The sequence below is a fragment of the Stegastes partitus genome, unplaced genomic scaffold (genome assembly GCF_000690725.1).
Source record: "Stegastes partitus isolate 25-593 unplaced genomic scaffold, Stegastes_partitus-1.0.2 Scaffold221, whole genome shotgun sequence".
Classification (NCBI taxonomy): Eukaryota; Metazoa; Chordata; class Actinopteri; family Pomacentridae; genus Stegastes; species Stegastes partitus.
Window position 1 is genome coordinate 415,240 of NW_007577952.1, and position 12,744 is coordinate 427,983.

At 41.0% G+C, this 12,744-nt stretch overlaps 1 protein-coding gene and 1 long non-coding RNA gene across 5 annotated transcripts in view; one reads left to right on the top strand and one right to left on the bottom strand.

The window, feature by feature from the left end:
* The window catches only part of LOC103356785 (uncharacterized), an 18,065-nt gene extending 17,761 nt beyond the window's left edge, over positions 1-304 (top strand). The window contains exon 3 of the long non-coding RNA XR_520157.1: positions 13-304. This is a non-coding gene — a long non-coding RNA (uncharacterized LOC103356785). The remainder of the gene's footprint in view (positions 1-12) is intronic.
* A 171-nt stretch (positions 305-475) lies between these two features.
* nrg2a (neuregulin 2a) overlaps positions 476-12,744 on the bottom strand; it is a 48,417-nt gene continuing 36,148 nt past the window's right edge. For 2 of the 4 annotated variants that reach the window (XM_008281071.1, XM_008281074.1), the window contains exons 6-11: positions 11,344-11,367; positions 9,507-9,609; positions 9,107-9,230; positions 8,837-8,964; positions 7,275-7,496; positions 476-2,964 (exon numbers count right to left, since the gene is read on the bottom strand). In XM_008281071.1, the coding sequence (XP_008279293.1) occupies positions 2,310-2,964; positions 7,275-7,496; positions 8,837-8,964; positions 9,107-9,230; positions 9,507-9,609; positions 11,344-11,367 (1,256 nt within the window). In that variant the 3' untranslated portion in view covers positions 476-2,309. The remainder of the gene's footprint in view (positions 2,965-7,274; positions 7,497-8,836; positions 8,965-9,106; positions 9,231-9,506; positions 9,610-11,343; positions 11,368-12,744) is intronic. The other 2 variants (XM_008281073.1, XM_008281072.1) reach the window with 1 other exon arrangement.

A 12,744-nucleotide genomic window follows, 5' to 3' on the forward strand; every position in this document is an offset into this window, starting at 1 on the left:
GGGAGTGGGAAGGGGCTCATAAAATTAAACAGAAGAGACTGGCAGGACGTGCCTGGTAGCATCTCGATTGGGTGAGAGGACTGGCAGAGTGAAGGGAGTATCACATTGAATCTAGAGGTGCAGTGTCTTCTTTTGCATTTTTCAGATAAACAAAATTAGACCCAGCGGTGAGAAACTCAATGAAACATCTGCAAGGTGTGACTGAGGTGTGACCAGAGACCATTCTCTATAACAATACCACTGTGCATTTACCATATAGCAGTTAGAATTGCAGATCAATCTTTTATAAGACATTTTTTTTAAATCAATAATCATCTAATAATTCAGCATTCCATTGTTTTTTTGTTTTTTTAAATCGAGGAGTAGAAACATACCAACAGCGATGAAGCATCATCAACTGTCCCTTCTCACCGAGTCACGTCTAATGGGTGTGACGTTACTTGAAATATCTTTTAAATATTTACTTTTCCTTCAGTGGAGGACAAAGGGCTTAAATGAATTTATTTACTTTTAAAATTATTATCATTTACAGACTAAATTTGAAATGACTAGATCTGTCAACAAGACAAAGCAGTACACAGTACTATTGGAGGAGACACTATTTTGATGCTATTTGACATTACTTGGAAGTGTGCATGTAAAGTGGAGTGGTCGAAACCAAGTGATAAAAAACAAAACAAAATCATGGACACAGTCATTCGATGGACATGAATAAGTGAACAACAAAAGGCTGACAACTTGATAGATGGCTGCATAATGGTTTTAAAAAATAACTCAGGTAAATATGCATTTGTATCATGTTATTTCATTCTACACTATAGGCATCACATAGTTTGATTTTTTTTTTTCACACACAACACACTACAGTCACCTCTTAGAAAATGATGTAATCAAACAGCAAAATAGAAAGTTTGCATATTTTTGCATTGTATGATCCTCCAAAGTTTCACAGCTATTTCATTAATATTGTCTAGTATGCTCTGCACTGTTCTCCACTGAGCTGCTTCCACCTGGCTTTCCTTTTCTCTGTATGGGAGTGTTTGGGGAAACTGGTAGACTGTATGTTTACATCTAGGCCCTCAACATCTGAGAACCTTAGTCTTAGGTAGACCTCAAGTTGAGGAAGAGGGGTGAACAGGGTTTAAGGTGGAGGTTGGGGCAGGGGGGAGCATGTGGAAATCCTGAGACACTGTGTGGCCTTTTAACACGAGCCACAAAAACAGAATGGACACAGAAGGATGATGAGGCGTGGGAGTAGGGGGCGGATTTGAGTGAAAACAGATGCAATCTTTTTGTTTTGCCACCGCCTCTGATGGCAGGGGTCACCCTGTGCCAAGCCGCTCAGCGTTTGTTGGCCTCATACCAGGCTAACGTGAAAAACCTGCTGGGAAATAAAAAGGACGTAACTGGGGCAGGTTGGGAAGGGGGCAGAATAGCTGTAAACACATCAAGCAATGACCTGCATAACATACAACCCTATAGCAGCCTTACCTGTCCACCTACACTGGGGGTCACTGTTCTGATAAACCACTATATTGTGAACCTCTGAGACACTGACAGCTCTCCTGAGACACCAGTAGGCCCACACACATTTGATGTTACCACAACAAACAATGATTTTCATCTAACAATCACAAATGCATGCAAGCGAACTGACATGCGCGCACGCACACACACACACACACGGAGGCATTTATGCACACACGCAACCAGTACAGTCTCTCACTCTCTGTCTCTCTCTTTCTCTTGGTAGACATTAGTCAGAGGGCAAAAAGAATCTACATTGTATTTATCAGGCGCTCTATTAGATCCCAAATCATAAACCCTACAGGCGAATCATATTAATGTAAACATACACTTTATGTTGAAGTGGTTTATATTGCGTGATATGGAAGGGGTTATGCTCCAGTGGGGCTAGACTTCTCAAAGAATGCAATTTGGAAAGAAAGTGAAACAGAGAGGAAAAAAAACATAAATGTGTATAAAAAATGAGGCGTCCATATAAGAAAGGCTACAAAAACCTCCACTGGCCCTCTGGCATCGGCATACAGCAAAAGGCACCACAATATTACTCTATTTTTTACGTTGTGAAAAAACTGGCACATCTTTTTATGCTGTAAATCAAAATGTACATATAAATAGAGTTTTCCCTATAAAAAAGTCTTTGCTGTTAACTAGTAGACAACTTTTGCTAAAATGAAAATAAATATTTCATTTGTTTAGAATATCTGTCAGTTATATAAAATAAAAATATTTCTTATAGATGCAGGTCTATACTATATTGATTTTTGTTGGTTCATTATCACTCTTTAATGGGGTGTATTGTCCGGTTTGGAGCGTGAGTGTGTGAGTCTTGTATGCATGTTCCCATGCCCACTGTGCCGCCCTGACGAGTGAGAAGTCCGACTGTCCACCGGCCTGTAGATGGTGGAGGGCTCGGCATTCATGTTCTGCATACTGAGGAAGGGCGTGCTCTCGCCGTCCTCCTCTGACTCACTATCTGTTAGGCAGCTTCGTGACCCATAGTCCCGAGATGCCTCATATCCACGTGGGGCCACGTGGCCATTCAGTCTGGATCTCCGCCAGCGCCGGCTACCAGTTCCACTGGACCCACTTCTCTTTGGTTGCTCCCGAGAGGAGAGATACTCCTGGGTGGTCTCATAGTCTTCTTCCTCAGCCAGCCGGTAGGGGCTGGAGGGCAGGCTGCCCCTGCTGTCATTTAGATAGGTACGACGCTGCTGCCGGTAGGGCTCCTGGCACTGGGCATCGTGTAGGGGCACCTGGTAGCGGCGCAGCAGAGGCTGATCATCCTCCAGAGGGTAGGGATTGTGGACAGCAGGGGGGAGAGACATGGCATGGCTGGCATTGGGGGATGTGATCTGGAAGGTAGGCACCTGCGGGGGCAATGAGTAATGGAAATCCACTGGGGAGAGGCGGGCTGGTGTTGTCAGGGCTGACACGTATCTGTAGTAAATACAGAGGGGAGGTTACAGTTAATTAGAGAAGAACACAGAATAGACCTGAGAAAGAGGTGTGTACAAAGAGCAGTTTGAATGAACATTGCACCTTAAGTGTCAAGTTGTATGGGTGCTTAACTGTACTTTTCCATAGATACATTTAACTGAGATTTTCACTTGAGCAGAACTGATGTGAGGTAGGTTGCACCCTGAAGGTTATCTTCTTTCATAAACAGTTTTTTCCCCAATTACTTGGAAAAAGTGCAACTTTATGCCATCCAGAATTTAACATGTTGCCGTTGGTCATCTTGTGTGTGTATTTGATATCCTACAACTGCTCAGAATTTTCCTGTCTGTACAATAGAAATGCTTCTGTTGTGAAATTAATGCCACCATTGGCAGAAACTTCAAGTGGTGTCCCTCAGGGATCGATTGTGGATCCCCTGCTTTTGTAAATATTGTTGGGACATATGTTAGACAAACATTAAAGTAGCTGACTCTAATGATTTGCAAAGTAAAATAATCATTTTAATGCGGAATATTATTGGGTGCTCAAATGTTTGTAACAATATGGCCCAGTGTTTAAGCTATCTTTAAAATTCAGTCAGTTCAGTCTCTGGACAGTTAAAGATTTTATTGATAACATTTCCAACGTTCTTGGATGATCACGTGGCTCTATATCTGAGCTTCTCAAGCAGTTAAGCCAGCCAGAGGTCCTCGGGCAGGAGTTAATTGGAGGGGGCAGGATCAGGACTTAACTCTCTTCCTTTGTGCCCCTAGGCTCTGGACCAACCTGCCCAACAAGATCACCCGGCCAACTCAGTGTCCTACTTTAAAAGACTTTCCAAAACAAACCCTTTAAGTCGGGATATTATTTGAAGTAAGATTTACCCGTTTATTAAGCACCGTTTGTAGCAGGGCATTGGCTTTATGTTGTAGCATGTTGATGTACAGGCTGATTACTTGCATATTAATTTTAATCCTCTCTCACACCTTAACCATACACAACTCATAGTTATCATGACTGTCATCTGAGAACCTTTGTTCAAACATGTCCTATGGCCAGGCCATGTGGACACCATGAATGAATGGTAAAGCCAGGTTTTTGAAGATGAAAAACCCCTAAAGACTGTTAAAAGCTAGTTCTGAGAATCTGTTTCTTAGAGTCCAAAGTCAATATTAAGCTTTAAAGACAATTTAAACCCTAGTTGCCCAAATTTGGATCGCCTAGATTGTCAGAGCATAAGAAAATTATAGGGTTTTTTGCTACAGTCATAATATCATAATCGAAACCCAAATAAAACACTCATGTCAATACAATTAAAAGGCGTCTTAGAGTTTACATACGACTGGTGGTGAATCATTTTGTACCAGAGTGTATGAAGTGTCTGTTTATTGCCTTAAGGTAACTAAGAAGCAGGCTGTGTGAGACACAAGCCTGGGATATTCCCACAACACTGCTGATTCAGCTGATGCAGAAGCTGTCACTATGATGTAAGAGGTGCTTGTTACCTGGAATGACTCGGAGGGGATGTTGGTTAAACAATCTGGCCCTGCATACCAACTCAGATGCCATGGCACTTTATTATTGCATGCATTGTAGCTGTGTGCTGGTATTGTTGATACCTTAAAAGCCAAGCACATTAAAGAAAGGACATGTCTTATCTTGTGATTCTCTTGCACTGGCCAAGTGCTTTAGATCCTATCATATTTAAGAGTTTCAGCTGCTTTAGGCACCTTCTTGCTTCATTACGTTAATTTTGACTTGGCTGTTTGGTGACTGAAGAACTGAGACTAAAACCTCCAGAATATATCTAGCAGCAACAGGATGCCATAAATTACTGCACAGTGGTTTAGTTTTAGAATTGATTCATATATTAAGATGTCTACATTTGTTTCTAACTATGTTTGAGGTCCTAAATGTTATGTTCTAAATGGACCAATGGTGGAATTAGAAAGCCTAGATGGATTTTTAAGAAGAAAAAAAAAAACAACAAAAAAAAAAAAAACGAGCTATCTAGTCAGTGTTTGGTATCTCTGTTCTGGGCTACTGCAGAAACATGGCAGTCTCCATGTAAGACGACCCACTCCCCTGCCACCCACTTCAAGCTAACAAAAGTACAATATACTACAAACTAATAAAAACCTAATCATGAATACTACGTTTCATTCCTGCTAATAGATCCCCCTAAATCGTACATACTTGTGCTGTAAAAATTGCACAGCTAATAGAACTTAAAAAAGCAGGCAGCAGTTGACTTATCCAGCTACAACCTTTGCTTATCAGATGTCACCATACACGCTGACTGTGTGCTTCTAGACAGCACAACTATTAAAATAGATAAAAGTATGATGCATCTGACGTAGATTTGTTTTCATTTTAACTTTTTCATGGTGACAGAAACGGTGGTTTTGAAGATGCTTATTTTATAGATTTAAAAAGGAGAAACAAACAGGTGACAAATTAAAGGAAAAACCTGAACTGTAGCCCCCAAAGTAAGCACAATCTGTGGCCGTGTTACACCGTAGAGCACATTTTGCTGGCATAGTTTGTGTCCAGTTGTCCCCTTCGAGAGAAAGTCTCAGTCCATACCAACATAAAGGTATTCTGAGCGATCACCTTTATCATATAATGTGTGTTTTCTACCCTGATGGGAGTGGTCTCTTCCAGGATGACAATGCTCGCATTCATAAGACACAAGGGGTCACTGACTAGTTTAATGAGTATGACAATGACGTGAATCATATGCTAAGACCTTCACAGTCACCAGAACTCAACCCAACTGAACACCTCTGGGAGATTTTGGACTGACGTGTTCGGCAAAACCCTCGACCGCAGTCATCAAAACACCAAATGTGGGAGGATTTTTTGAAAGAATGGTGTCCCATTACTTCAATAAAATTCAGACAGAAAATTTTGTGGTGTTGGTTTTCTTTTAATTTGTCATCTGTCTCTTCTTGGTTTTTGCTTATTAAAAATTCTATCTGAGAATGTGACCACTTTTCTTTTTGATTAAAAAGTGCAACATGCCTGCTCAGGTATCAGAATGTCTACTGGAGCTGGGATGTGTTTTTTCTTCAAGTCTACTTGTCAAGTTCAATTGAGCTATCACTTTACCACCTCTTCTAATGGTGAACCATTTGAAACAGAACACCTGATAGCGAGCATTATCAAGGTTCCATGAAGCAAGACATTAGAATTAATGGTGATTTTGACGACTTGAGGCAATGGTGAATAAGAGTCTGCGACATTCTCAAGTATAACAACATTTACCATTGTTTATCAAACTTTAATAGAAGAGTCTTCAATCTTTCATCACCTAACGAGGCCACAATTTCCTTCCTTCAAGAGAATATGTAGTCTATTAGCAAAAATACCTAACCAACTGTTTTTATGGGATTTAAGTTTAAGCAGTAGAGACCAATCATGCTCCCTAATACGAAAATTTCCTCCCAGCTTACTGCTAATGCAGGCTTGTTGAGTGATGAATCCTTACTGTGAACTTTATTGGAATTCAAAACATCAGCACTGAGTGGGGAGGGCATTTTGGGATTTGGGGGGTCACTATCAGGCCCTATAACAAAATTAGGGAGTCTGTCTCAGGCACTTAAAAAGCAAGCTCAAATTCAGGTCAGGGGTAACGCTGAGTACCACTGAAACACACTGTTTGAATAAAGAGCATGTAAAGACCTAAAGGAATATTATTTAGAGGGAATCTACTGCGTTTGAGCTGTCATGTTCTAGTTCTTTATAAAGGAACAGTCCAACTTTTTGGCACTATGGTTGTTTGCTGTCTTGCCCAGAGTCGCATGACAAGATGGATATCTCTGCGCCTCCAGTACAGAAATATGTACTGGATAAATATAGACTGATGTGGAGTTGATGAAAGGTATATTTCCTCACTTCTGACAGACCGTTTCTTTCTGCTTCTACACCTAGATCTATCTCCGTGATGTAGAGTTGAAGCTGATGTCTTCTTATGTGACAATAGGCAAACTGCAAAACAAGTGCATTTCAAACTGTTCCTTAAATTAAACTAAAGGGAACACTAGCCAATGAGAATTACATACTGGCCAGGGAATAATGTTACAATAGCTGTATGCACAGAGTTCCCATTGAAATAAGCACTGTTTCTCACTCTTGCCTACCTTAGCGTATTTCATCATCATGCCTGCTGTGTGTCAGTTTCCACTGAGTCTCTCAGAGTGCCCTGACTGGCCTCTCGAGGCTGAGAGAGAACCAGCAGAGAGAGGAAACTTCTCAAAATGTTCATGACAAACCCAGTGCCATATCAGCCACACAGGCCTGTTCCCCACCTGTCGCTGTGTGGAGAGTCTCCCAGCGAGTCGAAGGAGTCCCCGTACTGTAGCCCTGGCCGATGGGGGTCAGAATAACCACAGTGTGCAGCGCGTCGTGCCCGTGCCTCCATGCACGCAGGACTGCTGCATTTACTGGTCCCCACGGATGATGACATCATTCCCGGCGAGTCAGAGAGGATACTGTCAGAATGTTCCAGGCTCCATGTCCGTTCCTCGTGTCTGACAAATAAGAAAGGTGTTAACATGCACACATCCCACAGTGTGTGCAAGTGTGATTCTTGCTTTCTATCATTTTTTTTTTCCTAAAAGGACTAAATCTTTAGAAAAAGAAGCTTTGATAATCAATCTGCACTTGTTTGCAGAGGCAGAGCAGTTAACCTATGATCCACCACAGCTAAACTCCTCCGTTCTCATCAATGTTGATCCTCTTGTGACATATATCATTTCACATATAAAAACTTAGAATCCTTACTTTACAAACAATTAAAGCTGCACTAGGCAGAAATCTGGAAAAAGCACAAAAATCACCAGAATTTGAAAACATACTGTTCTAAGCCCCTCCTACAACACAAGCGCAATCTTCAAACATGCAGAGATAGTCAAGCTAAAAGGAAACATTTCATTTGAGGCTTCACCCAGGATTGAAAACCTCCATCTAACCCACTGCACCACCACAGTCAGGTCTTGGCTACAATCTCCTGTCACAGGCTAGTATTTCCAAAGCCAAAAAACAAGCCATGAGGAGGTGCATTGGTCTCGTTTCCTCTTAGGCCACTTGAATTAGAAAAAACCTCATTGTTAGTATGGATTCTTTGCTTAACAATGCCCCCCAAAATTACAGCCTACTTCCGCTTTAAAGGTCCCATTTTGCACCTCTTTTCATCAAATGAATCAAAGTCTCCTCACAGTTTGTCTTTTAGTGTTTCAGCTCAAAATAGTGCACAGATGGTTCATTTCAGACTGCATAACCCTGCTTTTAGGGCTCTTCTAAATGGGCTCTGAAAACCAATAACCTGTTTCTGTTCCCGCCCCCTTCAGTAAGAAAACGCTGTCTGTGGAGCTGTCAATCAAAGCTGGAGCTGGACAACGACTGGTTAGTTAGGTGGCACCAGGGTCAGAGTCTTGCTTGCTTGCAAATCTAACTAGTTGCACAGGGGTTTAAGAAATGGTAGACATAAAGGTCTTGGTATTTTTAAAGCTTTTATTTTATTGTTTTATTTCTGTCGGCACTAACCTCTTCCACCTTCGATTACTTCTAAAATTAAAAATTTGTTTATGCCTCATAAAGAGATGGCAATCAGTGTTCATGCTTTTGTTTTTCTCTCTCGGTAGAAATCAGTCACTGGCAGGTGGTTCAAACTGATGCAGCATTTTTTAATTTACTTAAATCTGATTGTAACCACCAATCACATAACTTTGAGTAAAGGGCTTTCATAAACATTTGATGTTTTTGGATCCACCTTACAAAAAAAATAACTTCATTAACTAAATATTTCTTCTCACTTAATGATTAACTCTGTATTTAGGTACACATAATGGAGCATTTGGTGCATTCTTACCTGTGAGTTGATGAATGGGCTCGCGTGGAAGAGTTGTGAGATCTGGAAGAGGCATGACTGGCGGGGAAGGATCCCTCTGTTGCAGGCCGTATGACTCGTTCAGTTGCAGGGGCATTCTTTGATATGTACTGTTTCCAACGAAAATGGGTATGGCAGATGGAGAAATGTGGGGAATAAAAGATGAACTTTGACTTTATAATCACAAATACATTTGGTGTACATCTGTCTTTGTACACTTTAATAATGTTAGGAATTCGCTCAGAAACGTACATCTACCATCGGGATTTCCTCTGGGCCGGGTCCTGGGTGATTGGGTCCGTTAGCAAGGTTACGATTGGGATGTTCTGGACACATGTTTTGTCGCAGATGATTGTGCATCTTCTTTCTTTGTTTCCTGTTGAGCAAAATTTGGTCATTTTTTTGTAGCTCTTTTTTTGTTAATCACTTAACATTAAGATTCATTATTTAAACATGTCTAATGATATAAAACATTTTAAGACAGCAAACACAGCAATCTTTCTCATCCATCTATAATAGATGTTACAGGTAAACAGTTCACCAGTAGCTTGAGTATACAGTAATCTTTTTTTTTTAACACGGGGGGTAAAATGGTTACATGTGACTACACGTCCAAAAATAATGAGCTGATCCATTTAACAGCGGGACTTACTTGGTTTTGCAGTAGGCAACCACACACACGATGCCCACCACCAACAGAGCCACACAAATACCCGTGATTGTCAGGACTCTTTTCTGGTAGAGTTCCTCTGCCTCTGTCAACATCACACCCACAAATACACAGACGCACCCACACACGCAACACAGAGAGATGACAGGAAAGAAAAATTAACGTCTTCAAGGTGGTTATGGTTCCAACTTTTCCACTCAACATCTACACGCCTTTTTTTTTTTTTTTTTTTTTTACTAAATCCTGAGCAGTATGAAGCTTCATCCTCCTCCTTCCCCTGACAACTCACTTCACACTTAAACCTCTCTTCTCACATATTCACTAATACAACAGATGCTGTTGCTCCCTGCGCTGCAGTGAGGCGGCGTAGGTGGGGGTAGGAGCTCAGCAGTGGTTGACTGATCTATTAAGCGACTGCATTGCCTAAAAATCTGAGTAATTTCAAATAACATAGGATTATGTAATGGTTCAGGCCTTGATTTAATGGCCAGAACCTGCAATTTGTACAGTATTGTAATGGTGCACATGAGAATTGGAAATGCCATGTCCTTATATACCAAATGTTCTAGTACCCCAATTTGGTTAAGTCTAACATGGCAGCTACCTGATCAACTATTCATTTGTAGAAGTGTTCATCTACTCAGGTATTCAGTAAATACAACGATGAGATCTTATAATAATTTACAAAACAATTGAATTTTGAAATGAAATGTCATTAATATGAAATATGATTGATGCTTTTGCTTTTCCAGAGAAGAGCTTGCGTGAGGTTGAGGTAGAGGCTTTTTTGTTTTTCTGCCGGGGAAAATGATGGAGCAAAGAGGTAGTGTGGTCCCTGATAAATAATGTAATACAAATGAATTGAATTTGTACAACTCCTTCCATCTGAGGTTTCCTCCGCTCATTCACCAGCAGCCATTTTACATCAGCGTACCAATTTGTGTCAAGTTTCTGACACCATAAATAAATCACAGAAGTCAGTTTATTTTTAGCAGCAAACTGGGTAATATTTCATCAATACTGTTTGTTATCTACTAACAACAGAGGAAATGATAATTTTGTTGCTTTATTAACACAACAGTCCAGTACATTAATGTTTTTGTATGATCTGCATTCTCTCAACCACCACAGCTTCTTTTTTTTCTTGAAAAGCAGCAGCAAACAAGAGCTAACAGTCAAAGAAGATAGAAATAGTGGCAGACAGAAGAAAAAACTGTAGAGCCTAACAATAGCATTACATGCTCACATCACAGCACTTCACTCCTTTAAGGATGATTCTAACCAGCAACACAGACATCACATTTTATTCTTCTAAGTTACATGTCAGCTATACTAACGACGGGGTGATGTAAGAAGCATGGACAAGATCACATGTAAATAAAAAGAAAGAGATGGCATATCAAAGAAAAAGAGACCAGCGGGGTTGGGAAGATAGAGCTGGATACTGGGGAAAGACATCTGGAAGCTTCAAACATGACACATCATGCTTGTTACAGATGGAATGAGGAACCAGAGTCCAAAAGGGAAAATATGCTATCATGAGTGAGACGGAAACTTCAGTTAATGGTACTTTTCCATTGCACATGTATGGAGGTGGAGGCGATTGCATCCATGTTAATGATTGATGGAGGATCAGTTGCATCGACTTGAGAGTTTGTCATTCTAACAAGCTACGGTATGATTGCTCGAGAGGTTGATTGGTTAATCGAGGAACGATATGATTCACAGGTCACACCACAGACGGGACAGGAGCATGTCAAAATGACGGACATCGCAGTAGCTATGCTAGGACTGAGAATCAAAATGGATTGTTCCATACCCATAAATTCAATCCCAAGATGCTCTGCCATTGCAGAGGGTTGAGAGGTGGAAGAAGAAAAAAAAAAACAACAAACAAAAAACAACAAGACCAGATTAAGAGAGTGGCATCTTCTAACATAAAGTGAAGTAAACACAAGTTGGCATCACAGCAACTGAGACAACAAACACTTGTCAGTAACTGTCAAAACGACATGGTCAGTAACATCTAACACAAGACGCCTTCATGCAACACGCACGTCAAACCACACTGCACAAAACCACACAAAGCCACTATACATTGCAGTTGTGTACATGACTACACAGCTACAATGCTCTTAAAGGTAATTTTTCTATGACTAATATACTCTAAATAAACTACAGTAAGCTCCTCTGGTGCGTAGCTGTCTCAACACAATGTTTTTGTTGCTTTCAAGTTTTTCAGAAAGTCTTATTTCATTACATAACCCAACAAAGTCTCCTAATGGGAATAGGATATTAGACGCATAGCAACTCTCGTTACTACTGTATAGGGAAAACGTGCGTCATCTGCGGAGATTACCTGTGCTTTCAGTTTTCTGCTTTCTAAAAATGCTACGCTGTCGGTTCCCGGACACACCCATCACATGAACAGGCAAGTAAAAAGGAGTGTATCCGCACTGTTTTGGGATAATCACGCTGAATAAGAAGAATTATGGCCGGACTTTATATTATATGGCAGACTGAGGCCACAGGGAGGTTGTACCAACTAACTGAGTCCATATCTCTGGCAACTCGCTTGCTTTACTTGGGCCAAAGCAAGTCCCAGCTGTTCTTATGACAACATGCTCTTATTAATCCAAGCCCTTATGGCTGAGGAGCAGAAGCCATCCTCCTTCTCGTCGGTATCTCGTGGGGATGGGAGGCGCCCCTACAGGAGGCGGGTCTTTAAGTGCGGAATGGATATGTGTGTGTGTGTGTGTGTGTTTGTGTGTGTGTGCGCACAGGGGCCTAGTCCTCAAGTCTTGATTTATTCTCCTTAATTGAACGTAGAGTCGAAAATGCAATGTTCTTTCCATGATAGTGTTATCATGCACAGAGGGCAGCTATTTCTCATTTTTATGTGGCCTGTGTGTTAACAGGTAGGACTGCGTATTGTCTCAACATTAGTCTTATTAAATCGCAATGTTTTCACTCCGGTTTTTAAATCTGTCTCCGCTTAAGCCCACAAATTATCACTTGAACATGAAAGCATGCAAAAACCCCAATAAGCAAAAGCTGCTCTGCGTCCATGTCGCTCGGATGAGAACATTGATGCAGATGCACAGCTGCACTGAAGTTAAACAGAATGCAGGAAAAGTGAGTGAGCGTAGGAAAAAGAGCTCCCACACACCACTGTCTGCTCTGCCAAAAAAACAAGTAATTTCAGCACAGCGCATTACGA